Below are 27,977 nucleotides of genomic sequence, written 5' to 3'. Positions count from 1 at the left end.
CAGACATTCGGCGCCAAATTCTTTATGAATGTCATGATAGTTCAAGTGCAGGGCACTTGGGTATTAGAAAGACTTATGCTCTCGTACAACGACAGTTTTACCAACCAGGTTTACATGGCTTTGTTCAAGCTTATGTCTTGCATTGCCAAAAATGTCCAGTTAACAAAGCAGAGCGCCTGAAAGCAGGAGGACTCTTACATCCTTTGGATATTCCCAATGGAAAAAGGGAAAGCATCTCTATGGACTTCATTGTGGATTTACCAACCACTATACAAGGTCCTGACTCGGTATGGGTGGTCCTAGACCGGTTGACTAAACTATGTAAGTTTGTTCCAACCAAATCAACGGTTAAGACTCCAGAACTAGCCAAGTTATTTGTGGACATTCTATACAAGTTGTATGGTTTGCCAAGTAACATTATCAGTGACGGTGATCCCAAGTTTAACAGTCATTTTTGGAGGGCTATGTTCAAACAATTGGGTACACAACTAAACCTCAATACAGCCGATCATCCAGAAACAGATGGTCAAACTGAACGAGTTAACCAAGTGCTAGAGGATATGCTAAGAGCATACGTCAGCAAAAAACAGTCAGACTGCGAAGAATACTTACCTATTCTTGAGTTTGCCTACAATAGTGCTAAGCATGTCACAACTAGATTTAGTCCTTTCATGCTTATGTATGGTTTTCAACCTAGGTCACCTGTTACGGCGGGATTGGCAACCGAAAAGCTCCAACAGGTTAAGGATTTTCTCCAAGACCACATGGATATGCTGAAACTCGCTCGTCAGAATGTCCGACAACCGCAGGATCAATATAAGAAGTATGATGATGAGAAACGTCGGCAAGTTACATTCGAGGAGGGGGAGGAAGTATTTTTACGTGTGCCTGAACATTCAGAAAGTCTGAAAATTGGGCCAACACCTAAATTATCTCCCCGATATTCTGGGCCTTTAAAAATACTCAAGCGAGTAGGTGATCGTGCCTACAAATTATTGCTACCTACACATTCTTGTATTCATCCGGTGTTTCATGTAAGCCATTTACGTAAGCGGTTACATGGGGACGACAATGTCATTGACCAACAGATTTTGGTTGATTTCGTTGAACCTCCTACCTTACCGCATGAACGTGAACATATTCTCGATTATCATGAGTTACGTACGCATCATCATGTACGTCAACAAGCCTTAATCAAGTGGAAAGATCAACCTGAGCAAGGTGCCACATGGGAAAACATTAGTGTTCTTAAGAACAAGTTCCCCACTTTTGTTTTCGAGGAAGAAAACTCTTCTTTAAGGGGGGAGTAATGTCACAACAACGGCACGGCCGGACTAGACAAGGGCAAGGCCGGGCTAGGCAGTGTGAAAACTCTTCTTTAAGGGGGGAGTAATGTCAGGACAACGGCAAGGCCGGACTAGACAAGGGCAAGGCCGGGCTAGGCAGTGTGGAAAGGAAGTCCAACTAGGGCAAAGGGCTAGGAGCCATGCTATATAGTGGGTGGTTGGGAGGTGGACTCCTAGGTTCTAGTTCCCCTTGTCTAACAGGTGGCCAGACACACAAGGTCAGGAATGTGTGTGTGTGTACACACGTACATGCATGTGTATGCATGCACTGTTATTGGACGCACTCGATAACCAAAAATGAAAGGTGAAATTTAGTCTAGAAACCTTCAAATATACTCAACTTATCTTTAATATTTTCCATTAATAGATTTTTTAAGTGTTTAGAGAAAGGTTTACTTCGAGCATTGATTCAGCTATGACATGTCATGAAATTCATGTCCACCGTTCTTTTTAGTCCCCCCTTCAATTTGGAAAAATGTAGCAACTGAATGAAACCAAAATTATGTGTATCGGCTACCTACACACATGTCCCTTGATTTCTCATTGTTCAAGTCTCAAGGATGGGACTTTCGTGCACCTCTTGCTTATAACTAATGTCATAGTTACTTTGATGGCCCCTTTCATGTTACTGCTACAACTTCGTGATGCTCTCTCGCATGTGTTGTGGTTGGTTGCATGAGAGTAGTTGTTGTTGCAACACTATGGTGCCCCGGAGAGAGAGAGAGAGAGAGAGAGAGAGAGAGAGAGTATTTTTAAGTGGGTGCAATAGGAGGGTATTGCCAAGATGTTGTCACTTCTATTTTCTTTGATTTTACACATAATTACTTATATTCATCAAGCAAAGGAAAAATATACTTTGATAGCAAGAGGGCCCTTGCCTCGAGGGGTTCATCGTTTAGTAACCCCCTATATAACGTGCGTTCGTGAGGTATTAAAAAAATCCCTCTTTTAACATGTTTGAATGAATAAAATGACCCCTTATTTTCAGATTTTTTCCAAAATTGAATATTAAACCCCCTTATTTTAATGCATCTCTGTCAAATTACCTTTTTTTGTATTTTAAAACCCCTCGTTTTGAACTCACGTTATACATTAACATGATTACATAGTGCACCCCCCGAGACCCAAGCTTGCTATGACGGTGCCAGCGATAAGGTCATCTATACATCACCCGCCGCCATTTGAGCACACTAGGGTAGAGGAGCCAGTAGTGGGATGGGTAACTTGGGAGGGAATTTTAGTGTGGAAATTTTGGGAATTTTTGAATGGGGAGGTATTGGCCAGCTCGGCAAGGTCTTCTGAGCATGTGTCAGTGGAATGATGCTATTTTGAGCAGGTCACATGAGAATTTAAACAGATATATTGTTTTGTGTGTATCAAAAATGGTATCCAATGAAGATACCTATCTACCCCAATAAGTGGGACAGTCAGGTTTAGTGGTTATATCTACCCCAACTGATAACGTACCATGTGTAGTCCACCGGGTGGACTCCCATGCACGACATTAAATGCTCCTGGCGACCTTGTAGAAGCGATAGCGCAGTCCCGAGTTTATCTCCCTGTTGTGCGGACTCATGCCCTCTCCAAAGGGCATCAATCTGAACCTCTTCCTCAGTGCATGCCAAGTGATTTGAAGCGCTTGCAAAGCGATCGGCAACCCAGAAGCAAAATGCCGAGCATCGAAGAATCGACAGCGGCCAGGGAAGCTTGTTCGCCACAGACTTGGCAAATATACGCAGGTTTTACTTTAGGTTTTACGCAGGCAAGTAATCTCTGTTTTTCGCCTTGCTTAATCTTTCCTATCTATGCTACCTATTTTAACGGCTGCTCCTCCTCAAAAAATAGAGCTGTCAGCTCTCTTCTCTCTCTCTCTCATGCATGAGTATGCTCAGCCTGCCCCATACGTAATCACCTGTGCTTTCACCTTGAAGGCCTATGTTGTTGACCGAGAAAGGTGTTGTGCTTGGAGCAAGTGTAGAGAGTAGTGTATGTCTTCTCATCAAAATCTGGGACGGAAGCTGGAGGACGCCTTGTGGGTAGATGACATTTTATATAAACCAGCAGGAAGCCACCAAGTCACGAGAGCTCTTAGATCCTCGCAACTAGGCACACCCGCATGCTTTTCTGACTCTTAGCGTTAGCAAGTATGATTGCTCAGATGGCAGCTGAGATCGAGTTGACTGGTTACAATTCCTTTTGTTGCAGGTGACATTGCAGGTGATGCTGCTTTTGGTTTCTAGTGATGTACAGAAAGCCAGTACATTCTTCGTTCAAAAGCTCACAGTTGTATTGAGGCATGAAGAAATAGCTATAGAAAAGGTAATTACAATAGCTTTATACAGTTTCAATGGCTCATCCTTCAAAACACAGTGTGCCAAGTTGTGCTCCCCTTAATTTCTTCTACCTGCTGGTTGATGTTTTCCTGGTTTTGGTCGCAAGCATCAAGTTTAGATTGTATTCTCCTACAACAGTCAGATCTATCCCCGCTACAAGTGCATGGACGAGATGCCATGGATGTTGGTGAGCTTCTGAGCTCACTCAGTACTCATGACAGGGGCAAACAAAGGGTTTTGTGGTGTTGATCTTTGCGTTAATTCTATTGTAGTGCTGGTGTTGATCTTCTTTGTCAATTGTACTGTAGTGTTGGTGTTGTCTTTAGTGTCAATTGTGGTATACGCATGTTTTACTTTAGTGTATTTTGCATTATGCAATGGTTGTTAAAACCTTCTACATTAATGGTTGTGTTGTAACCTTCTATGTTGGTTGTGAATAACGTAATTGGGTGGCTGTCTCAAGTAGGCAATAAAGCATAATTGAAAGAGGGGATTTTGTGGTGTGGCACTTGATAGGCAGTGAAAATGCACAAACACATAAATCCTTATTGTCCGAAATAGGTTAAACTCTTGTGGATTAAGACATGAAAAGCGAGATTGTTGTTGCTGGGGAGTACATTTGGCAAGTTTGGGGATATTGTTGACAAAACCTTAGTACAATGCTTCTTGAAAGCACATCTGAAAAGGAGTGTGACAAAAGGTAATATATCCTCTTGAGAGGGGATGGATGAGGGGTATTGCGCACTAGGGGTACCCTAGCATGTACAAAACTTCTTGGAAAGCTATGAACGAGGGTTATCTAGTAGGTTTTCTCACCGATACATCCGCGAAAATAATAGATATGAGGAAAGAAAAGGTTGTCAAAATGGGAGGAAGTGCTAGGGCCAAACATGTATAAAACATGACGAGCTGCTGCCAATAAAAGTCACCCACAAAGTGAGATATCAAGAAAGAAGATCTCGTCGCTTTCTTCGCATTTTCTCCATCCTTTGCCTTCGTGCATAGGCATGATATGGTGTATCTAAATGCAATGGCTTAAGAATTAACCCTTCAGTAGAACCTTGATCCCAAAGAATAGAGTGTAGATTGTTTTCAAAGAGTTGTTGTTGTGCCTCCCAGCTCTTCCTCAAAGCCTTTGCTTGTTGCATGTGAAGTTTTCGTTGTCGGGTTGCATCTTTATCAGCTAATGCTTGTAGCCGCTTGTTCTCTTTCTCCACCTTCTTCAGCTCTCTTGCCTTTGCTATTTCATCTTTTTTTGTTGTTTTGGCTTTCATACTCTCAATGTACTGATTGGAAGTAAGTATCAAGTTGTTGGTATAATCTACAAAGGCCTCTCTATTTACTTGCCGCACGGAAACTTCCATCATTGGCACTCGTAGAATGTTTACAATGCTACTAGACTGCGCTGAAGTGCCTTGCTGGCTGATGTTGAGATTTGTGTTCTCATTTGCAAATATATCTTGCCGCATGTTCAGGGTGGGATTAGCAGTCTGATTTGCGTTCTCATTGCTGTTGTTTCTCAGCATCATCTGAGGCAGAGTTTGGTTTGCTTCACTTCTTTGCTGCATGTTCAGGGTGGGATTAGCAATCTGATTTGTGTTCTCATTGCTATTGTTTCTCAGCATCATCTGAGGGATAGTTTGGTTTGCTTCACTCCTTTGCTGCATACTAAGGATGGGATTAGCAATCTGATTTTTGTTCTCATTGCTGATGTTTCTCAGCATCGTCTGAGGCAGAGTTTGGTTTGCTTCACTTCTTTGCTGCATGTTCAGGGTGGGATTAGCAATCTGATTTGTGTTCTCATTGATGTTGTTTTGCAGCATCATCTGAGGGAGAGTTTGGTTTGCTTCACTTCTTTGTTGCATGTTCAGGGTGGAGTTAGCAGCCTGGCTTCTGTTCTCATTGCTGATGTTACTCAGCATCATCTGAGGGAGAGTTTGGTTTGCTTTACTTCTTTGCTGCACCTGGCAGTGGCTGGTTGTTGAAATGGATGGATGAGAGGTGTCACATACTGGGTGAGAAGATGCTCCTTGTTGTTCAAGACTGTCAAAATAATGGGTTGTATCATCGTCTTCCATCAGCCTAGTGTACGTGACCCCATTTACTGTGGGAGTATTTTCAAGAAGTGAATATTCATCTAGGAGTTGCCTTGCCATGGTGGTGAGTGCATGAATGGCTTCATCCTCTCTACTTGGAGGTAGAGGTGTGTTTGGTACCTGTGATAAATCTTCTTCTTCAGCTGTTGTGTCCTCCACAATGTTGATGTGATTGCATGGCATGTTGTCAAATTTCACTGCATCAGGGTTAAATGGCCAAATTCCGGTTGCTTTGAAACCTGCTTTAATATTGTCCTCTGTTAGAGCGGAGCGAATGGCTTTTGCCACAATTGTAGACAATTCTAACTTGCTTTCTTGCCTAGAGCTGGTTCGTAGATGCCAAATGTCCCGCTCTTTGCGAAAGTGAGTCTTCAAGGACTTGAATACGGATACATCCAAAGGTTGAAGCTTGTGTGATGTGTGTGCTGGTAGTGTAATAATATCTATGCTCGAGTCTCGAGCCTTTTCAACAACATCCAAGGATACGTGACTGCCATGGCCATCTAGAATCAGAAGATGCCTATTTTCCTTACCGACCAGCTCTGTGATAGCTTTGTCGAAGTGCTCCAGCCATGCTTGAAACAGCTCACCCATCATCCATGCCTTTTTCTGCAATGCCATTGTTGCTCCTTTTTCACAATTTTGAATATAGTTTCCCATTATTCGGCTACCTTTGAAAATGTAATATGATGGAATAGCTTGACCAGCAGCATTCACACAACATAAAACTGTCATCCACTCACGTGAATCACACGTAACATTATACACAGATTTAATCCCCTTTCTTGCTAGAACCTTCATACCTTTGTCTCTTGATCCTTGAAATCCAGTTTCATCTGCATTCCATATGTGTGTAGGTGGATATTTGTGCTTCTGATATGATGAGTGAAGGTTGTCATGCAAAGACTTTACAATATCAGGTCGAAAGCGGGTTGCCCTTGATTGATCCAAGCTCTCTCCAACACGGAAAACTAGATTTGGATGCCGCTTTCAATAGCCAGCCCACCAACTTTTCCCGGGGATTCCATCGGAAAAGAGTGTGTGCCTTGTTTGACAAATTTCTGCCACTTTCAATTTAACATCCAGCACTGAGACGCCATGACCTAAATCGCACTTTGTAAATATCCATTGCAGCAGAGCAGTCTCCTCTTCCTCTGTCAAAACTGTTTGTGGTCCTCTTCTCTTCTTGAGAGTTCTTCCTTCTTCCCAATTTGCAATTGCTGTTTTACTTATCCCAAATTGCATGGAGCACTTGACCAATGAGAGGCCATTCTCCCGTGCTTGAAGGGCTTTAGCCATGTCTTCTTCTGTCCACTTACGTTGAATGCGAGGTTTCGTTGTTGCTGGTGGGAACTCTTCAAAAGCGTTGTGATCTGGAGGGTTTGATGCAATTGGTGAATACCTAGGCTTAGGGAAAGTTGGTTTGGCCACCGTTGCAAGTGGAGGACTTTTGGTTGTAGATCTGCTGGTTCGTTTCTTTTTGTTGATGGGGTGAGGTGATGTCTTCGTGCATTTACCTGGTGGAATGGACTTTCCCAGCTTGTCTTCTCCACTTCTATTGGTTTGTGCTCTATCTCTTCTCTTTGCCATGTTGTTCCTAAAATGAAACAGCCATTAGAAGCATGGTACTTGTATGAAAAAGTCACAAAGATAATAAGTGCATTGACACAGTGGGATAGTAAGTGATTTGATGTAAAGCACTCTTACGATTGAAGATTTAGTCCTTGTAGGTTTCGAGAAGATGAGAATACTCTTTGACTGAAAACTTTCTCTTGGGTGTAGGCTGAGTGGACTTCTCAGGGCTAGGCAATCGCTTGTGTAATAATGTGGATGAGGTGGGAGTGGATATACTAGGAGCTTTGGGATTTATGAAGGGAGCTTTCTTTCTAGGTATTCTACAAGCAAAAACAGGCACGACGTGTACCTTGCCACAGCAGCAAACCCTTCCACCGTTTTTATAAAGAAGGAGACTTGTGCATAACAAACCTACTAGTTGTGGGTGTCTTTCGATTAGACATGCCTTGCACTCGCAAGGGGCATTGCTCGCCATTGGTGAAAAAGAACATCTGGTCTTGTTTTGATAGATAGGATGTGTCTTGCTTTGCTATTGCACCTTCAAGGAGGCTTTCTGTTGTTGAACTCAACGTGTGGGAACTGGCTTGTTGCTGCCAGGAGTTGATTGCATTCTGTTTGCTGCACTTCTACACCTTTGCCATGGATTAGTGCAGGAAGAGGCCTGTTGTGTGAAGAGCTGAATGGATGTACTGCACATAAAACTTTCTGTTTCTGTTGGGGGAATATTGTTGCATACAGTAGTTGGCTCTCCTGGTTATGTGATGTTATACCATGTAGGAAGTTCAGTGATATCTAGTTGTGGAAAGGTGAGAGTGGAGGAAGGAGATTGCATTAGGAGAAGGTCGATTGTAAGAGGTCGTGGATGGTTTATGTTCTTGTGATTGAGAATAACCTTTGTAAGTGCAAGGCTGCATGCTTGTTAATTTTCACGCTTCTACTGGCAGTCATTTGTCATGAGTACTGACGGGTCTGTTATCATGTGCAGGCCACGATTGTGTTCAAGGAAGATCGCGTATCATAAGAGGAACGTTGGACAGGCTGTGGCGTGTTGGGATTTCGTGAGTGGCGGCGAAGCCAGGGTCTAGTCAAGGACCACACAGGCACTTGTCGCGCTCATCATGCCACGTGATAATTTGTACTTTTAATAGCGCAAGTTATTACCTGTTTTGACCTTTGAACGGTCCTAATTTTTGTACATCTTTTGGACCCCTTCCCACTACTGGCTCCTCTACCCTAGGGCTTCCAGTTGGATCTCAAGGACTTGAAAGGTAGCAACATCTGCTCTCAAAATCTATGCTTGGAGCTGCAAATCCTTAGCATGCAGGCGCACTGTGTGCTTAACATGAGGTGTGTGCAACATAGCTTGGGTGGCGCTCTGGCCACACTGTGTGCCAAGTGGTGTCAAGGGGTGGCCTTTCTCGATCGCGGCCTGAGCTGTCGCATGGTGAACAAGCACGATGTGGTGCCCTACATGCCAAACCTGTTGACATACCCGGCGTTTGCCTCGATCTATGAGCATGTGGCCCAACCCATTTACCTATATACGAGGACGCCCTTAGCCAAGTGTCTCCCACCTGGAAGGCCGTCATCCCAACGAGCTCAACTTGGGCTTCTCTGACCATAAGACAACTTCTAAGTCCTCCGTTTGAAGCACCGCACTCATGGAAGCTATGTAATATTAGCTAGCCATCGAATGATAATTCCAGCAATTTTATAACAGCCATTGACTGATCTATAATTTCGGCCATTGCAATGTGTTCGTTGGTTAGAGCGAGCGAGACCCACCGTACGCGGGTCGTGCGAGCTCGTGAAGGAAAAAGGGAAGGGTGAGGTGCCAAGTCAGTTTGTGTCAGAGAACGTGGAGGGTGGAACTGGTTTTGGGGAAGAGATATGGAGGGGGGGAGAATCGCATCATTTTTCTTCCATTCGTTGGCACCCCACAGGCAACATTGCCACTACACAATGTGAACAAGCCATCCGGCGTGCATTTCCTGCCACCGCCCACAATGAACCCATCTTAAAAGACCCTAAGGGGGGCCCTCCTCACAATCTCATAAGGGCATGGGCAAGATGGGATCAATGGCCCACGCCTATTTTGGGGATCGGGTGCGATCTGAGCCGTCTGATGTGCTTTTTGTAAATTCAAGAAAATAGGTAAACTCGAGTACAACAAAACTTGTAAACTCGTGTCCCCCCCCCCGACTCGAACTTGGGACCTCACCTTTGCAAGCCTATCACCTTAACCACCTCACTTGCGCGTGCTTCTTGAAAGCATTGGGAGAAGGGTTTCTTCTATGATGAACGCGTCGCTGTGTAAATTCGTCTTAGTTTAGTAAATTCGGGAATATTAGTCAATTCAGGCGCGCCGCAAGATCGACGTCCCATTGTGCCTGCGCTCCGAGAATTAGGCGTGGGCCATTGATCCCCTCCTCCCCATGCCCGTGTGAGATAGTGCTGAGGGGGGCCTAACTCTACGGGAGATAAGCATGACAACTTAGGACGGAACCGCATGGAGCATAGGGCGGGGTGAAATTTACATCAACAGCTTTGTCACTATTATTCCAACGCTGCCTTCGCTAGTCCAACTCTGCCGAAAACGGAAGAGTTAGCCATGGAAAGTTTCGTTTTGCAGCTACACGAGATAGTCTCTCGCAAAAGCATCCGAGAAGGGTGATGGCATCTTTACCCCCTCCAGCCCAGCGTGCGAATGCGCCCTTACACGTTACAAGGTAAAAGAGTCCAACCATGATTAAGGCCGGGTTCACGGTGGGCGACGGAAGCCAGTGTATTTTCCTCCCGGCCAATCAGCAAGCGGGCTTTTTGATGCCCCGTTCACAGTGGGCGGTGGAAGATGCTGACAGGGCGGCCACGTCAAGGCAGAGATGTGCTTTTTCTCTTCCACCGTGCCCTGTTTCTCTTCCGACCCCCTCCCCCCCTCGCCCGTGAGCACTTCCACCCTGACAAGCGTCTCTTGCAGCCTATGAGGACTCGCCATGCAAGCAAAGCAGGCCACGCAGCTACCGCCTTGTGTGAATAGCAAGGCGGTGGAAGACGAAGGCTGTGCTCTTTTCCGTCTGGAAGTGCTGAGCAGAAGGTTTTCTTCCACCCTTTCGGTCTGAACCCACCCTAAGGTAACGGCTAGTGTCAAGCAACACCAACGGTCACCACGCTTATATATGCACATGCGGGAATAGCATCATTCCTCCTCTCTCTCTCTCTCTCTCTCTCTCACACACACACACGCGCACACACACCAGCTTTCGCTCGCAGTGTGGAAGCTATGACGACGACGTTCTCTACTTCAGAGAAGAGGCTGACCCGCAGTCAAGCTCGCGCAGGTAACTCGTCTCCATGTACACACGCGCGCGCACATACACACACACATGGCACAGTACAAGCTTTCTGTGTTTCTCTGCTAACGCATTTTGGCTTCTCACAGGGGCCCCTTCGGTCGCTAGCAAGACTCCAAATGGTGCATCAACCCCGTCCTCAGCAGCTCAGAGGACGCAGGGCTTCTCAAAAGCAGGGCGACGAGTGCTCGCAGAGCTTGCTTGCAACGACTCTCCCATCATAGGGTTGCTTCCAGCAGGAACCCCGACTTCTTGCAAGGACAAATCTAGTGATGGTGGCCCCGTCAGAATCCGCAGGGCCCTCCTCGCAGATGCTGTGGCTACGCATCCTGCTTGCACGCCTCTTGGCGAGAGCTTGCTTCGGTCGCAAGTGCAACTGTTGTTGCAAAAGGTTGGATCAGACACAAATCAGCTTGAGAAAGCCCCATATATGTGCTTGGGAAACGCCATGGCTGCTTCTCCCACCATGCTGGCAGCCCCTACCCCATTGAATACCCCAGCATCATCAGCTATAACACAGGTGCCCCAACCTAATTTTCAAAGAGAAATCAGTTTGAGCTCTCAAAATTCTACCATGGATTCAACCATGCAAGTTGCTGGGTGTCCTACTTCATCGAACATGCTGGCGAAGCATCCAGATTCGCATGTTGAATCACTCGATGCAGCACCTATGGGGACCCATTGCCTGCTTGAGTCTGTTTCTGCAGCTCTAATCACAGATGTCCAACCTCCATTGCTCATAGAGGTATGCATCCTGGAATGAATCATGAAAATTTTCTTTTTTTTTCTTTATAGCTATGATAAGGCATGGTAGAATATGTCTGCATGTGGTCCTTTTTCTTTTGAGTGGTTCCTCCATGTGTTGACTAGTCTCCCTTCATCTGCTCAGGTATCCAACACTCCAAGTTCATCAGAGATCTTCATCGGAAAGAGAGTCCTCCATTTTGACGACGACACACCTTGCAAGACCCTACAGGAAAATCCATCGAGCAGAGTCTGCCTTTCTGAGGAAACAGGGCATTCAACAACTGTCATGCGACAGCTTGATGACGATGAGACATCTGAATGGTCGGTGAGTGTCAATGTGGGTTCTCCAGCCGAGAAACAATGCCTGGCTGAGGTCTGTGGAGGCATAACTGGAGATACTTCATCATCAAGTGTTGAAAAGCCGATAATGCTTCGTGTGGACACGGAGAGGATGCAGCAAGTATCCAGCCGCAAGGTGCACTTGCTATGGGATGAGGAATCGGTGAGAAAGGTGGTTGAACATGAGAAACGCTTTGAACCACTCTGTGATGAAGATGAAGAAAGCCCAGAGAATGAAAATGATGAAGAGTACTTTGAGGATTATTACTGTGGGGAGGAGGATGAAGGTGCATATGAAGGTGGCGAAGAGTGCGAAGACCTGTGTGATATGTTTAGAGATATGGGATTTGGGGAGCATAGCAAGGGCTTGCCAAAAGGGGAGGGTAAGCATATCAGATTCTTTTATGAAGATGGTGATGAGATAATGGAGGCTATGGTGGTGAATGGTGAGGAGGATGTTTTGTGCAGCAGTGGCGCAGCAGTTCGACTAAGGGGTGTTCCTGCACCGTTGGGTCGACATTGGCGATTTGCACAGGATGAAGAATGAGAAGAATGGGATCTACTTCTATGTGATGTAGAGTGATCTAATCTCCATGCAGAGATTAGGGTGGAAATTGTGGCTGCGTGTGTATTCTTCATTGAATATCTAAATAATAAGCAGAACTCTCTCTCTCTCTCTCTGTCTCTCGTGCAATCGGTTTTTAGGATTTGAAGGGACTACATCATTTTACACCGTTGTTGGCGTTCAAAATGCATGAGTGAAGGGTGAGATTGGTAAATGAAAAGGCCCACGAAAGTGAAAAATCAAAAGACTCTTCATCGTGTCCATATAGCGAGGTGGGCGACTGTGTATTGATACATTTGTACTTCCCTCCTCCTTAAAATGCAATTCTAAAGGTATCTTAATCCCCTCTTGTTTAGAAGTGAAATCTCAATCTCTCTTTCCTCCTTTTAGTGACAAAGGCAAGTATCCAAGGCATTGTCGCTACCCAAGAGTTTATGGTGAGATTGTTATCGGGGGGTGGGGGGGGGCAAGATGAGGAAGTGTGCAGAGGGAAAGGAGGGGACACATGGAGATGGGTGGGGGGTAGCTCATCGTCAAACCATTGTCCATCATGTCCATATAAAGAGCTGGTCGACTTTGTATTGATACATTTGTGTTTTCCTTCTCCTAAAAATGTGACGAATTTTTAAAATGCAATTCTGAAGATATCTTGTGAGATTCTCACTTGTTTAGATCTGTCTTCCCTCTTTGTTGTGTTTTTAGTCTCTCTCTCTCTCTCTCTTTGGCACACATCAAGTCCATATATCTCTCTCACATTTCACAGAAAGTGTTACAAGAATAGTAAAAATCCACTTAATTGCAACCACTTGAGACTAAGCATATCTCTATTCTAAAGCAAGTTAAAAGCAGAACTTGAACTGTGAGAGAGAGAGAGAGAGAGAGATAAACAAGAGATACATATATCTCTCTCACATTTCACAGAAAGTGTTACAAGAATAGTAAAAATCCACTTAATTGCAACCACTTGAGACTAAGCATATCTCTATTCTAAAGCAAGTTAAAAGCAGAACTTGTACCGCGAGAGAGAGAGAGAGAGAGAGAGAGAGATATACAAACAAGAGATGTAAGCAGGGAGAGGGAGAGACAAACAAGAGTGGAAACGAGATAGAGGGAGGGAGAGGGAGAGGGAGATACAAACAAGAATGAGAGAGATGGATTGAGGAAGGGATTAGCAAAGGAAGATCGAAGAAGAGAGAGAAGAGGGGAAAAGCGGGTGGGGAGGACAGATAATGAGAGAGATAAAGAGAGGAAATGAGAAGTAGAGAAAGAGATGGAGGTGGGGAAGAAAGAGAGAGAATATGTTGGAAGAGGTTGAGGGGGACTTGGACAAAGAAGAGAAAGAGAGACAAAGAGAGAGAGAGAGGGGGGGAGGGAGATAGATGTATAGAGAGCGTGAGAAAGGGGAAGATAGAGATAGAGAGAGAAAGAGAAACTGAGGGAGGGAGATATAGAAAGTGAGGAGAGAGAGATGGGAAGAGTGAGTGGAAATAGAGAGAGAAATGAAGGGAGAGGGATAGACGAAGTGAGGGGAGAGAGATGGGAAGAATGAGTGGGGAGAGAGAAAGGGGGACAATTAGAGATAAAAAGTGTGGAGAAAAGGATGGAGAGAGAAAGAACGGGGACGATAGAGATAGGTAGAGAGTGAGGGAGAGAAGGAATTGAGAAAGATAGAGTCCTTAAACCTTCAGGGTTTTGTCCAAGATATACTTGATGATAGGGTAACATAGAGAGCTTCAATGTTTGTATTTGAGTGTGTCAATTGTCTATAAATATAGACTAGGGGTGGCTTCCTCTTTTTCGTACAAGGTGAGTTTGTTCTTGAATATTATTAGCGGTGAACCATTGTTGCTTGATTGCCCATTAAGATTTTCCATGGTCAATCCTCGAGAGGTAGGGAGAGACGATAGAGGTAGGTAGAGAGATAGGGAGAGAAGGAATTGAGAAAGATAAGGAAAAGAGGTAGGTAGAGAGATAGGGAGAGAAGGAGTCCTTAACCTTCAGGGTTTTCTCCAAGATATACTTGATGATAGGGTAACATAGAGAGAGCTTCAATGTTTGTATTTGAGTGTGTCAATTGTCTATAAATATAGGCTAGGGTGTCAGCTAAAATATATTAGCCACTAAGCTTTAGAAGATTCTCCCAACGATGGCTTCCTCTTCTTCGTACAAGGTGAGTTTGTTCTTGAATATTATTAGCGGTGAACCTTTGTTGCTTGATTGCCCTATAAGATTTTCCATGGTCAATCCTCGAGATTATGGGGATAGTAGTGACAATGAGATGTTTGCAATCATTTCCACTTTGGATGGCGACATTCAGCCTCAGGTGAAAGATGGTTTGACATTAGGTCATCAATTTCAATTTTTATTGGATTCAACCTCGTCTACAATTATTTTGTTGGTCACGAACATGGGTGTGGATATGTCCTCAAGATCAAATGTGGCAATGGTGGAGTTATATCACAGCTCCATTGATGAAAAACAGGGTTTTATTACTGAAAAATCAACCAAGAAACTTTAGGATACATTTTCTCTTTGCCAGGATTAGTGCAAGTTGTTTGGATAGAAGAAGAGAAGAAAGACAACAAAATATTTACGGGTTCAAACCATGTAGAGAAAACACAAAGTACACTCAAGCACATTGTTCTAAATAGCCACCACAAGTATCCCAAGTTGAGCAGAATGCTTTCTAAGTGTTTGGTTAAAAAGAAGGTTGATGAAGTTCCCCAGGTGTAAAATTTTGAGTACGTTTATGAGCTCGACACAGTCCCGGGGAGGTCACCTAATAAAAATGTAACCTATCACATGAGTTCAACAGAAGGGTATTTAAAGTTCTTGAAACTTACAAAAATATATATACGGAAGGGCATTATTGTTTCAAATTTGAAAAAAAACTTACAGATTTTAAAAGAAAAGGGTACATTATATTCCTAACAAAATTCACAGATAAGGGGTTTTACAAACATGTCTTGAACGCACGTGATTGTTGGAATTAGGGTTGCAGAGAAACACACACAGCTTGGAGAAGACAAAGGAAGCTCAAGGCACACAATAGAGAGTGTATTACTTAGTGTGCAATGGAAAGATAGATAGCCCTAGAGTGATGGGCGTATATACAATGCTCGGGGGAAAAAACCTCCTAAAGAGGGAAAAACCGCCCTAATGTGTTCACACACATCACTACCACATGTATATGGTAACAAATCCCCCCTGGAGTGATGCGGTGAACGAGAGCTGGCACATGAGTAAAGGGAAGTGCCATGCCCTAAGGACATGATCAGTCCACAAAGGGAAGTAAGCCCAAAGCTTTGCGGAAAGCTTCAAGCTTCTCACGAGACAATGCCTCTGTGAAAAGATTTGCAAGGTTGTCATGTGTTGGCACATAAGCCAAGCTGATCTCTCTTGCTAAGAGCCTCTCCCTGACATAGTGGTAATGCACCTCAATGTGCTTTGTGCGAGCATGAAAAACTGGGTTCCTCGCAACTGCCAATGCGCTCTGACTGTCAGTGTAGATAGTGTTGGCAGTGTCTTGTCCAACACCCAAATCAGCCATAAGGCGTCTGAGCCATACACACTCAACCATAGCTGTGAAGACTGCCTTGTACTCAGCCTCACAACTCGAAGTGGCCACAGTAGGTTGCTTCTTGCTCAACCATGATATACATGAGGTGCCAAGCATGAAACAAAAACCACTTGTGGACACTCTCGTGTCAAAACAACCAGCCCAATCTGAGTCTGAAAAAGCATGTAAGTCTGGCGGCAATGATCTCCCTTTGGGATAAAACAAGCCAAGATGTAAAGTGCCACTAAGTTGGAAAAAATCCTCTTGACAGCCTGCCAATGCTTAGACCCTGGGCTATGCATAAATCTGCTTACCTGTGAGACTGCAAACTGAATATCCGGCATCGTGTTGCATACATAAATGAGGCAGCCAACAACAGTTTGATAAAGAGTGACATCAGCAGGATCTCCAGCATCATGTAGACTCAACTTCAAACCTGTTTCCATGGGAGTGGCAATAGGTTTGCAATCCTCAAGTCCAGATTTACATAGCAATGTCTCTATGTAACTTTTCTGACACAAGGCAATACCACCATTACACTGCTTAACCTGTATACCCAAGTAATGATGCAACAGCCCCAAATCTTTCATCTTGAAACTAGCATTCAAATCAGCCTTAAATTCAACAATATGTCTCTCATTTGGTCCAGTGATCAGCAAATCATCAACATAAAGAACCACAATGAGAAGTACATCACCCTCACGCTTTACATACAATGTGCTTTCTGTTGAACTGTTACGAAAGCCTTGTTTGACCAAATGAGTGTCAGCTTTCTCATACCAAGCACGAGGAGATTGCTTCAACCCATACAAAGCCTTGTTACATTTGTGCACTTTGTCCTCTTGTCCTTTTATGACAAAACCGCGAGGCTGCGTTACATAAGCTTCCTCAAATATGTCACCATTCAAGAAAGCAGTAACAATGTCTGATTGATGTACATCCCAACCAAAATGAGCTCCCAATGCACATAGAAAACACATAGTAGTCATACGACAAGTGGGAGCAAAAGTCTGTTAATAATCTATGCCTTTTTGCTTTGCATAACCCTTTGCAACAAGTCGAGCCTTATGGCGATCAATCTCACCATCCAGCTTGCGTTTCAACTTGTAAACCCACTTCGTAACAATGGCCTTTTTACCAGGAGCCAAATCACATAAAGTCCATGTGTCATTTTCTATGAGTGCATCATATTCTGATTGCATGGCAGCCATCCAATTTTTTGAATTTTGTGCTTCATCAAAAAGACAGAGGCTCCTCAACATCATGTAAGCTAGACATAGCCAAAGCATAAAAATCCGATGCATAGGATGCATGGCGAGAGCCTGAACGAGTACGACTAGACAAAGGTGCATCTAATTTACTGTCACGCAAAGTGTGCACCAGCCATTTTGGCATACCTCTAGCCTGCTCATTTTCAGCCCTTTCCTCATCAAGTACATCATGTACATCTGCATCAGTAATAGGCTGATCTAAAACATTTTAGAAACCCCCATAGGCTGTACATTTGCCTCATTGGAACTTACATTTGTATTTCCACCACTGAAAAGATGCAACAAAGTGTCATAAATGTCTTGTGAGCTTGCATAACTTTCTCTGGTACATGATAGCAAGGGCTGAACAAAATATTCCACAAACACTACATCCCGTAAAACCAGAATACGTTTTGTTTGCAGATGATACAACCTGTAACCTTTGCTTTCAGCACTATAACCAACAAAAATACATTTGACAGCCTTATCATCCAATTTTCTGCGTTGCACTTGTGGCACCAAAGCATATTCCAAACAACTAAAAACACGCATGTACTCAATAGAAGGCTTTCTATCATGCCATGCTTCATATGGAGTAATAGACTACAAAGCTTTTGTAGGACACCTGTTAAGTACATAAGTGGCACACATGATGGCCTCAAGACAAAAAGAATGCGGCAAAGCTTGACTTTTGACCATACATCGTGCCATTTCCGTCAGTGACCTGTTTTTCCTCTCAGCAACACCATTTTGTTGAGGTGTATAAGGCACTATACATTGGTGTTTTATCCCACGACTAGCAATAATTGCATTAAATTCATGAGACATATACTCCCCCCCTCGATCGGAACGGAGGGTGCCCAAAGTACATTTCGAGACATTCTCAGCCATAGCCAGAAATTGTTTGAAGCACATAAAAACTTCGGACTTCGCTTTAAGCAGAATTACCCATGCATGCCTGGAGTAATCATCAATGAAAGTCACGAAGTACAGGTAATTGCCCAAGGACGAAGTTTGCATGGGCCCACAAACATCACTATGCACAAGCTGCAACCTGCATGTGGCCCTAACTGAACCATCCTTTGGAAACTTAGAACGCTGCATTTTACCCAGAATACAGCCTTCACAAACATGTTTGACAAGTGCTTCAAGAGGCGGCAAAGAAGCAACCATATCAGATTTCTGCAAACGCAACAAACTGGCAAAATTTAGATGACCAAAATGTGCATGACAAAGTTTTGCATCTGAAATAGCCCTTGAATCTACAACAGCATTTGCAAAATTTTGTCCACACTTGTCATTCAAAGTGAGCTTATACAGCCCATGGCACAAAAGCCCAGATGCAACAATTTCATCACCAAAACTGAGATCATGAACTGTACATCTGTCATCCACAAATTTGACTACAAGTCCAAGTCTAGCAAGTGCGGATACAGACAAGAGATTCTTCTTGATCCCAAGTACATAAAGTGCATCAATAAGTGTGAAGGAACTGCCATTAGCAGTTCCTTCAGCAGTGAGCACAATCTTTCCAACTCCCTGAACTGGATAAGAGGTGTTGTTGGCACAAGTGACTGAATTCCCATGAGGGACAGACTCGAGAGAGGTAAACAATTCACGATGTGAGGTAATGTGCTCTGTCGCACCACTATCAAAATACCACACATGTGAATCTGCAGCAATTGACAAGCATGCATCATGGAAAACAAGATTGTAAGTGCACTCTGCGCTAAAAGCCCATTCTGCATCAACATCAGCAACACAATCTCCTTTCACAGAAGACTCAACAATGGCTGCATTTGTAGTGGAACCAACATTTGCAATGGAACCACCCTCTTTCTTCTTAGCCTCTTTGGCCTTCAACTTAGGACACGACTTGATCAAGTGATCATTGGCTTTACAATAATGGCAACGCATCTTCTTTTTTCCCTTATCACCAGAATTTCCAGAAGAATTGCTGCCAGCAGAAGCATTAGGAACAGAATTTTTGCCACTCGCAGCAGAACCATAAGAAGTGGCTGCATTACTGTTACCACCCTTTCTTTGAGAAGCAATAAAAGCCTGTTCAACTGCACGCTGTCTAGTCCTGTTTTTTCTGGAAAGTGACTCTTGCAAACAGCAATGTGCATAATGCATCAAACTTGACAACTTCTGGATTTCCTTGGGTCATAAGTCTCCAAGTACTAGCAAAAGTTTGGTAAGAATCTGGTAAGGCATCAAGAACAGTCTGCACAAGGGAACTGTCTGAAATAACTTCACCTGCAGAAATAAGTTGCTCATTGATATCCTTGACACTAGCAAGGAAAGTGTCCATATCATCTTCCTCATGAATAATCTTCGACTCTAGATCTTTACGCAGCAAAGCAATTTTAGCCTCATTGCGGCTTGCATAAAGACCTACTAGAATATCCCAAGCCTGTTTTGCAGATTTTGTTGAACGGATGTGAGGAACAATGGTGCGTTTCACAGACAACGAAATCAATGCATGAGCCTACGCATCCTTAACATCCTAACGAGCTTGTTCTGTCGTAGGCAAAACAACTCTAACAGTTGCAATCCTTGCAGCAAGACCTGCAACATCCTCAACATCGCCTACATCCTCAGAACCAGGACGTACATCAATGCCCTGCACAATGTTCTAGACACCCTTTGACACAAGAACATGTTGCATCATATAAGCCCACATAGGGTAGTTGTCCCCATCCAACCTGACCTCAGCAGCAAACATCTTAAACACATCTGTGATGTTGTTCTCAGCCATGGTAAATGTTGCACCTGATGTGAAAATTGCCCGAAAATAGGAGAAACAGAGCGGGAACAACCTGTGCTATATAGCACAAACCGTAGAAGACTATAAGGCACCTGTTATGCAAAAAATGGCATCGACAAAAATTCTGCACAAAATGCCAAAATAGCCTGTGCAGTACTGCCTGTAGTGGAAACGGAGGCTGAAATGAGCCCAAATCAAAATTCTGAGCAGACCAAGCTCTACGAGCTTACCCAAAATATTTGTCGACCTACGAATGCTCGCCAAAGCTCACTGAAATCGGAGAAAGTGAGCAGGCGTGTGCTGGAGCAGCTGGCGACTAAGCCCGGGAGGACGTGACCTGCTCTGATACCAATTGTTGGAATTAGGGTTGCAGAGAAACACACACAGCTTGGAGAAGACGAAGGAAGCTCAAGGCACACAATAGAGAGTGTATTACTTAGTGTGCAATGGAAAGATAGATAGCCCTAGAGTGATGGGCGTATATACAATGCTCGGGGGAAAAAACCTCCTAAAGAGGGAAAAAATTCCCCGGCGGTCCTAATGTGTTCACACACATCACTACCACATGTATATGGTAATAGTGATATGGTAGTTTTACACATAGTGAACCCCCCGAGGACCCAGTGCTAGACGGTGTTCCCAAAATGTTAGGGATGGATCAAAATTATGATGGGCATGGTTGGGTTAATCCTGTTCATTCCAGAATAAAGTATCCGACTTTAATAAAGAGAAGTAAATGTGGCTAATATCTTATCTACAAAAATAGTTTGTGCTCAATCAATGCGATAAACGGACAGCCAAATGAGCCTTCTTCGACATGCAAATTGTTGTGGGAAGAGGTTGGGGTCTGGGAGGGCCTCTTAATTTGCCATAAGATTATGGAGGCAATTAACATTTTGATAGATAGATGCATGCCATGTGTGCAAAAATGGTGGGTGTGTAAGAGAGGTGTAAGAGTGGTCAAAGGATGCACTTTTCTCCTCAAAAAAGGGAGAGGACAACTTTATGATGTCCGATCTGAGCGGAGATTATAGTTTTGTTAATCTACACGTCAAACTCTTTCTAAAGATATGTTACATGATATGGTTTTGCCCGCTAGATTTTCAATTTCACTTTGGGGGGAAATTTGAATTCAAAAGTTGTCCTTTGCTTGCTTTCTTAATACTAGAGGTTTGACTCCTTTCAACTGCCAAGTAAAGAGGCCCTCTTAGACCCCATTCTCTTCCTAATGATCAATTATGTTAGTTTGTATGTTGAGCTCAGAAAATGGAACACTGCAGTGCTTCCACTGTGGTCAGAGTCCAGTACTGCTTCGAGAGTGTTCTTGTGATGTCTATTACTTGCTTGCCAAATACAACTGGACCCGGTTGTTCATCCACATTGGAAGGCATAACCACCCCATTGCAAAGGGTGTTTTGCGATTGGCAATACAACAAACGAGAGAACTTGTGTCTTGTGTAGTGGAATCACCAATGATTGGACCTAGGCATTTGCAACTTAATCTTGCAAAGTAGATGGTAATGGGAGCGGTGGTCTACAAAAATGCGGAGCAACTAAATAGCATTGATCTTCTCTCTGTACTGGAAGAGATGTGACCATTAATCCATATGCAAAAATGTTGTTTCAATTTCTTGTATGCGAACCTGTTGTTACGCTTTCTCTTGGCTGACATCCATGTATGTGATATTAATCTCAAGTTTAAACATTGGACGAGAGAAGCAACTTCTACACGGATTGGAGTCGGTGCGGAGTTCCAATTGCTTTGGTTGAAAAACTATTGTGGCTATAGGGTTTTCCACAGTATGCTATTTCCAGGACAATCCACAGACCCTAATGAAAGATGTCATGTTTTCAAAATGTCGATCAATGGACCTGGATTTGGTGTCAAAATAGTAAATAGAATGCAACAAGATAGGAGTGGCGACTTGTGAAAGTTGGGTTTGCTTTGATCACGTATGTAGGATAGTGGGGTGGACAACAATGGCAGCACATGTCTACGATTGTAAGGCCTACGAACACAAATTGCAACTTCTTCTATACTCCTTTTTTGCATTGATTTGCCTTTTATCTTTGCAAAATTCAAGAAACGCAAACAAATTCCATCTGTAAGATGAAGGAAGAAGACAAATATGCGTAGATCATATTCTGGGAAATGATGAATGCGGTGTTGTTGGACAGCAGACATCGTCTAGCTGATTTTAGAGGATGGAGAAAATTGGAAAGCTATTCAAATTGTATTCAATGGAGGACTCGACAATGTTATGGAGGGAAGAGAAAACTCATGCATGTTTCATTGGGAGCAGAGCTTACACATTCACACCATGCAATACGTGCATAAAAATTTACAGAATGACCACAAGCGTATGTGTGAATTGTGGCATTGTACAAGGAGCGAGGAAGAGGCAACTAGCTTGTACAGGACTATACGAGCTTGGTGGGCTTCTGGAAAAGTGTCCGACTGTAACTTGTTGCAAATGGATTGTTGGCTATGCTAGTGGCATATACGGTACCCTCGCTGGAGAAAACACTTCGCTGGGCTAAACATTGCCAAGCATTTTTTGAGGGTGTCCTATATTTTCTCTTTAAAAAAATGTGTTGCACGAGTGGATGATCTTTCATTCATTCTAAATTAACAAAAAAATCTCCCTCCAAAAAGCTCTCTCTAACCAAGGCATGGAAAGCTTTTTCCCTACAAACACTCCTCTACTGAAGGTCTTATAAAAATCTCCCTCAAAAGCTTGCTCCAAAATCTTTTTTCCTGCAAGCACTCCTCTAGTGAAAGTCTTATAAAAAGCTCTCTCAAAAGCTCGTTCCAAAAGCTCTCTCTATTCCTATCCCCTTAATCATTGTGATTGCACCCACTATTGAAACGCTTTATTCGTGCTAGTTAGGAAAACCCTATGCCAAATCTATTAATATTTTTAGAATGCTTGCGAATGGAATGCTTTTTGGCCCGCCCAAAGGGCAAGGCATTAGAATTGTTTTCTATTTTTGATTAAAAATAAAGTTTTTTTTTTTTTTTTAGAATTGCAAAAAATAACAGTGATTGGCTTATGGAGATAGTGGGCAAGATGTGAGGGAGGCCAGTCAATGATAGTGTGATCTTTTTTTTTTGGGTGATTTTATAAGTTGATGGAAAGTATTAAATGATGGTCTTCTTAAAGAGTTAGCATAATAGTGATGGGTGGCTCCACAAATCTCAAGAGTTACCTTTTCATTTTGAGAAGGTTTTGCACATTGAGGTTATATACTAAAGTTAGAGTTTTTAGAGCTTAGAACTGTAGAGCTTTTAAAGTGGGGTTTACAGCAATGTAGAAATTTTCAAAGGGAGGTCTATTTCTCAAGACTTTAGTGCTTAGGAGTCTAGAATTTTTAAAGTGGGGTCTAGAGCATAGGACTCCAATGCAAAGAAATGATTTTCTAATTCAATTTCCTAAGTTAATGGCAAAAAAAACAAGGTCTTGATCTTGGGGATGTGAAAAAAAAACAAGGTCTTGAGCTTAGAAATGTGGAGAGCTCTCTCTATCTCTCTCTTTCATTATGGAAAGTATTTGAGAACTTATGGGTAGGCCTAATGGTTTTATCACTTGTTATCAACAAACAAAACAGTTTTGTGATAGTAGCAACCATCTATATGTGTTTCTTGGAAGCACTCGTATGTATTTTATCACTTGTTATCAACAAACATATTAGTTTTGTGATAGTAGCAACCATGTGTATGTATGTCTTGGAAGCGCTTGTATGCAGTTTCTTGAGTTTTCAAACCTCGCAATATTTGAATAATCAAGAGTTTATACATGAATTGCTCAAGACTTTAGTGCTTAGGAGTGTAGAGTTTTCAAAATGGGATCTAGAGCATAGGGCTCTAATGTTAAATTATAGTAAGAAATGCATTATGTGCACACATGCTTCCCTCATATGCTGGTTTTCTCCTATAATGTCAAAGGGTGATGGCATGAAGATGCTGCTACAAAAGGTAGGCGGGCTATTGTGTATAGCATTTTAGTCTATGTGGAGGACGTTAAAGTAGCATCACATAAGGGGAGCCTTTTTCAAATCCATGATAGTTGACTCAAAATGAAGTTGATGCTTCTTATAGACATTCCAAGTTTACCGTTTTGAGTGGTCCTAATTTTTAAGCTTTATTCTTTAAATCAATTTTCTTAGAACACTAATCCGCATGCACAATCTAGATACATAAATATGCATGAGATTGACTAACATGATCTAGATACAGTGCTACACAAAGTAACCCACAAAATGGTGCCTTTCTTTCTAGAAAAATCATAATGGTTGAATTTCATAATCTACACTATCATAAATTATGACAAAATCACAAGACACCTGCCCTTGTGCGGTATTGTTGCATATTGCATGATTTCCCAAATAGGATTAGGGCTTTTGGAAAAATGGCTGACATGGTATGTCGTTTGGAAGCGGCCATCAAGTTTGGGTCACAAGGATAAGAAGGCGCCTCAATGTTTTATGACTATTTTGCAATAGAGAAGGTAACAAAGCAATAAAGAAAACTAAGGATCTAAAAGATGGATGGAGAATCCAATGGAAGAGATGAGGGACAAGAGGAGAACTATACCATGCTTGGAGAATATGACCACAGAGACGCCACTCCGGTAAGTCCATTCACTTTGCTCAACTTCACTATTTGGTGGCTTTAGCCATCATTCGGAGTTGAGAGTACACAATCACCCATGACTCTACAAAAGCCTCACGTAAGAAGAGACTCATCTAGTGCTAGAAATTGCAACCCTTCCTTAGGGGTCTAGCCCTGCGAATGCCTCGCTCTTTTGTGATAGGTCGTCCCAAGGAAGAGCAAGTTGGTCAGAGACCCCTTCCTAGTGGATGGTTCCTTGCAAATAAGCCTTCACTAAGAAGGAAAAGTTTTGGAAATGCCCTTCAAAGACAAATTTTACAAAATATAAAAAATGTAAGGTTCTTTTGTTAAAACTTGAGCATGACTTCTAAGGTGGTAAAATATAAGGCTTGGAGCAAGAAAATTCACCGGACCATAAACAAAGAAATCTACTGCAACCTTATATTCAAACTAGATTGATTCTTCCCACTCAATAAGTGGTGGTAGAAGTACTGGACCGAATCTAAATGGGTGTCAGTAATAAGCAACATATGGGACACTAAGTGGCCCCTAGCTAGAAGGTGCTATGGGAGTCTATTCCTTCCAGGATCAAGATAGAAGCCAGAGAATAGGCTATTATATATGCTCAAGGTTCAAAGCGGCTAGTGAGGATCCCCTTTACTTTCTCCTTCACTATATAGCTACAAGAGGCCTCGCGGGAAAAGTATACGAATGGATTCAAAAGACCTTGAAAATCCTATCTTTCAAGAACGACCTACTCTCTCGCCTAGCAGGAAAGTTTTGGAAAAGCCAAGCCATCCTAATATGTACTCAAATTGTCTGCTTTTGCTATCTCAAGCAAGTTTGGAAGGCTGGGAACCAGTGTATCTTTAAAAATGATCATTCGATAGCAACCAGCTTCAAAGAGATTATTCAAGAAAGCAAAGAAGTGATCATCTCTATTGGAAAACATAAGAACTGTGAAGATTGCCATTGATTCTGAAATCAACCAATCCACAAAATGTAACTACTTAAGAGATTCCCGCTTGTAAGGGGTTGTGTAGCTTTGAACCATATGTTATGACCTCTCAAGGCATAGAAACATTTCTTTATGGATTAATACAACACCTCCACTCACAATTGTCAGTATGGCAATATATAGTTATTGAAATTTCAGTCCTACCACCTAAGGTAACACCTCTAATGTGTTTTTTTTAGTAAGACTCTCAAAAAATCAAAATGTGGTAGGACTCAAGAGTTACAGCTAACTTGTTGTGATTTTTTAATATAAATGTACATATTGTGTAGTGCTAAGTTTGAGGCTAATTCTCTCGTGATGCTTGCTGCTTGCATGTTGCTTCCAAAATCCAATGGTTGCTAGGCTCCTCCTCTAATGGCCTAACATCTAGCACATGTGTGACTACAAGCTGCCATGTGTGAGCAATTTACAAGCGGTTGAGTTTAGGCACTAATCTCTCTGAGGCAATGCGAAGATATGCTTGAGCCTTGAGGAGACAGGTCCCAAAAATGAATGTTGGGGTAAGGATCCAAAATTTCTTGAGGACTAAGGAGACAACATCTACTAGCACTTTTAAGGTTTTTTGAATCTAAGGATGTCTTATGTCTTACTGGACTTGTAAAGTTTTAAGTTGTGGATCTAGTGATGTGGTCATGTATAGAGTGAAAGATTTCGTGGGTTTCACCGTTCAATGCCCCCATATAATGTGCGTTCGTGGGATATTAAAAAAACCCCGTTTTTAACATGTTTGAATTAATAAAATGACCCCTTATTTTAGGATTTTTTCTCAAAATTGAATATAAAAACGCCTTATTTTAATGTGTCTCTATTAAATTGCCTAAAATTTTTTCATTTTAAAACCCCTCCTTTTGAGCTCACGTTATATATTAACATGATTACATAGTGCAAGATGAGATAAGAGCTTCATATCTTGGAGCTTGGCAAGAGTTCCTATACATTAACTTCAACACAAATTTGAGATTGGGAGTCAAGACTCTAGGCTTAGGAGCACTTCTATCTTTTTGTCTTTGGCATTTGTATAGCTAGTATCTTACAATTCTTGACGAAGAGCTTAATCCACTTCCCTGCTATTGGCACCTTCAACAATATTCCATCTAGCTCACTTAGGTTGTAGGTAGCATTATCATTTACATGCTTGATAATGTGATGTACCATTTTCAGAGCGCTTTTGTATACTGGTTTTCAAGACTCCTTTCATAGACCAATATCTAGACTCCCTTGTTTATTTCACTTGGCCTTAGTCTATGTTTCTTGTCAAAAGGCTATTGCTGAGTTTAACCTTGCTTCCCATACTTGTTCTTGACAACCTTGATATCTTTATTACGTTGGTATAGCCAAAGAGATTCGGTGCTAGAAAAAGAAGACAGCAAAGCTATGGGAATCCAAAGGTATTCAGTGAAGTGCAAGAGCAGGTATGAACGTCAAGGGCAAATAGATGGATCCAGATGTGTATGTCTTTTGAGGTTCTTTTTGGCCAAGGAGCTCATTGGTGGGGATTATCAAAATAGATGCTTGATATTGTCAAGTGAAAATTTTAGGATGTAGAACATGGTCTTCAAAGTGCTCTTCAGGTTGCTCCAAACAGTTTGTCAATCAGAGGCGTATAGCTCAAGATATGGCAGTTTAAACGAAAATTTCTTTGTAGATCCCCGTCGGGGTGGACAAGTGCAACATGCTAGCCAAGGTGTATGTGAGTTGATAGATCTAAAGTGCTTGATTTATGGAGCATGCCAGTATTTTCAGATCTGCAATTGGAGTTCGGATGATCAAGCTAGGAGCAGATGACGTTTTGTCGGGGCCTAGTTTTGCACCCTTTTGACCGCTTTGGACAACGTGCCATTGGGGTTTTCCTTGACCTTGCCAACGTTTGCAGAGATAGTGTGAGACATATGAAGCGAGATGAAAGTGATAGATCACCAATCAGAGTTAAGGGCACCAAGTTATACTGGATTGAGTCTGGCAAGAAAATAAGGGAGGTAGGAGACAAATAATTTTTTCCCATTCTTGGATCCTTGGTTTGTGGTCTCAAAAGCATCAATGTGCAGAGGAGATTTGGAGGTTTGAAGCCTGTATTCTGGAGCTTTACATGGCTTTACAGGTTGGTCATCAAATGGTGGAGCAAAATTTTATTGAGGATCAAAGAGGCATAAAAAAAGTTTTTTTTTCATTTTGGTACACTTGGATTTTTTGGGTGTTTAGGCGTAGCCCTCACATGGGTGTGCCATGTGGCATAAGAAAGATCCCACATGCACTGACAAAAGAGAGCATGTTAGGGTATTTTTATTGAGTTGTGATCTCCTCATTGTGTGTCCAAGCAAGAGAGGGAGAGCTTGGTGATGCCTTCCCTCCCTCTCCCCTCCCCACGGGCGGTTGTGAGCGCTCATTGGCAGTGGCGTGTTATCGTGTGTGGTTGTCAC

At 42.7% G+C, this 27,977-nt stretch overlaps 1 protein-coding gene and 1 pseudogene across 1 annotated transcript; both read left to right on the top strand.

Annotated features, from left to right (window-relative positions):
* Positions 1 to 2,814: 2,814 nt before the first annotated feature.
* On the top strand, positions 2,815 to 3,928 carry LOC147419121 (uncharacterized; annotated as a pseudogene).
* A 6,622-nt stretch (positions 3,929 to 10,550) lies between these two features.
* LOC147419120 (uncharacterized) lies at positions 10,551 to 12,460 on the top strand. The gene is made up of 3 exons (XM_086506170.1): positions 10,551 to 10,688; positions 10,790 to 11,445; positions 11,590 to 12,460. Exons 1-3 carry the CDS (start codon positions 10,631 to 10,633, stop codon positions 12,331 to 12,333), a joined length of 1,458 nt encoding a protein of 485 aa, XP_086362296.1. The 5' UTR covers positions 10,551 to 10,630; the 3' UTR covers positions 12,334 to 12,460.
* Positions 12,461 to 27,977: the final 15,517 nt, after the last annotated feature.

Source organism: Adiantum capillus-veneris, chromosome 29, assembly GCF_014529385.1.
Source record: "Adiantum capillus-veneris isolate H3 chromosome 29, ASM1452938v2, whole genome shotgun sequence".
Classification (NCBI taxonomy): domain Eukaryota; kingdom Viridiplantae; phylum Streptophyta; class Polypodiopsida; order Polypodiales; family Pteridaceae; genus Adiantum; species Adiantum capillus-veneris.
Note: the sequence above shows the minus strand (reverse complement) of the source record. Positions and strands in the feature narration are given on the sequence as shown.

Coding starts and splice junctions, on each gene's coding strand:
- LOC147419120 (XM_086506170.1), top strand. CDS start 10,631: ATGACGACGACGTTCTCTACTTCAGAGAAGAGGCTGACCCGCAGTCAA. Junction 10,689..10,789: donor CCGCAGTCAAGCTCGCGCAG/GTAACTCGTCTC, acceptor GGCTTCTCACAG/GGGCCCCTTCGGTCGCTAGC. Junction 11,446..11,589: donor AACCTCCATTGCTCATAGAG/GTATGCATCCTG, acceptor TCATCTGCTCAG/GTATCCAACACTCCAAGTTC.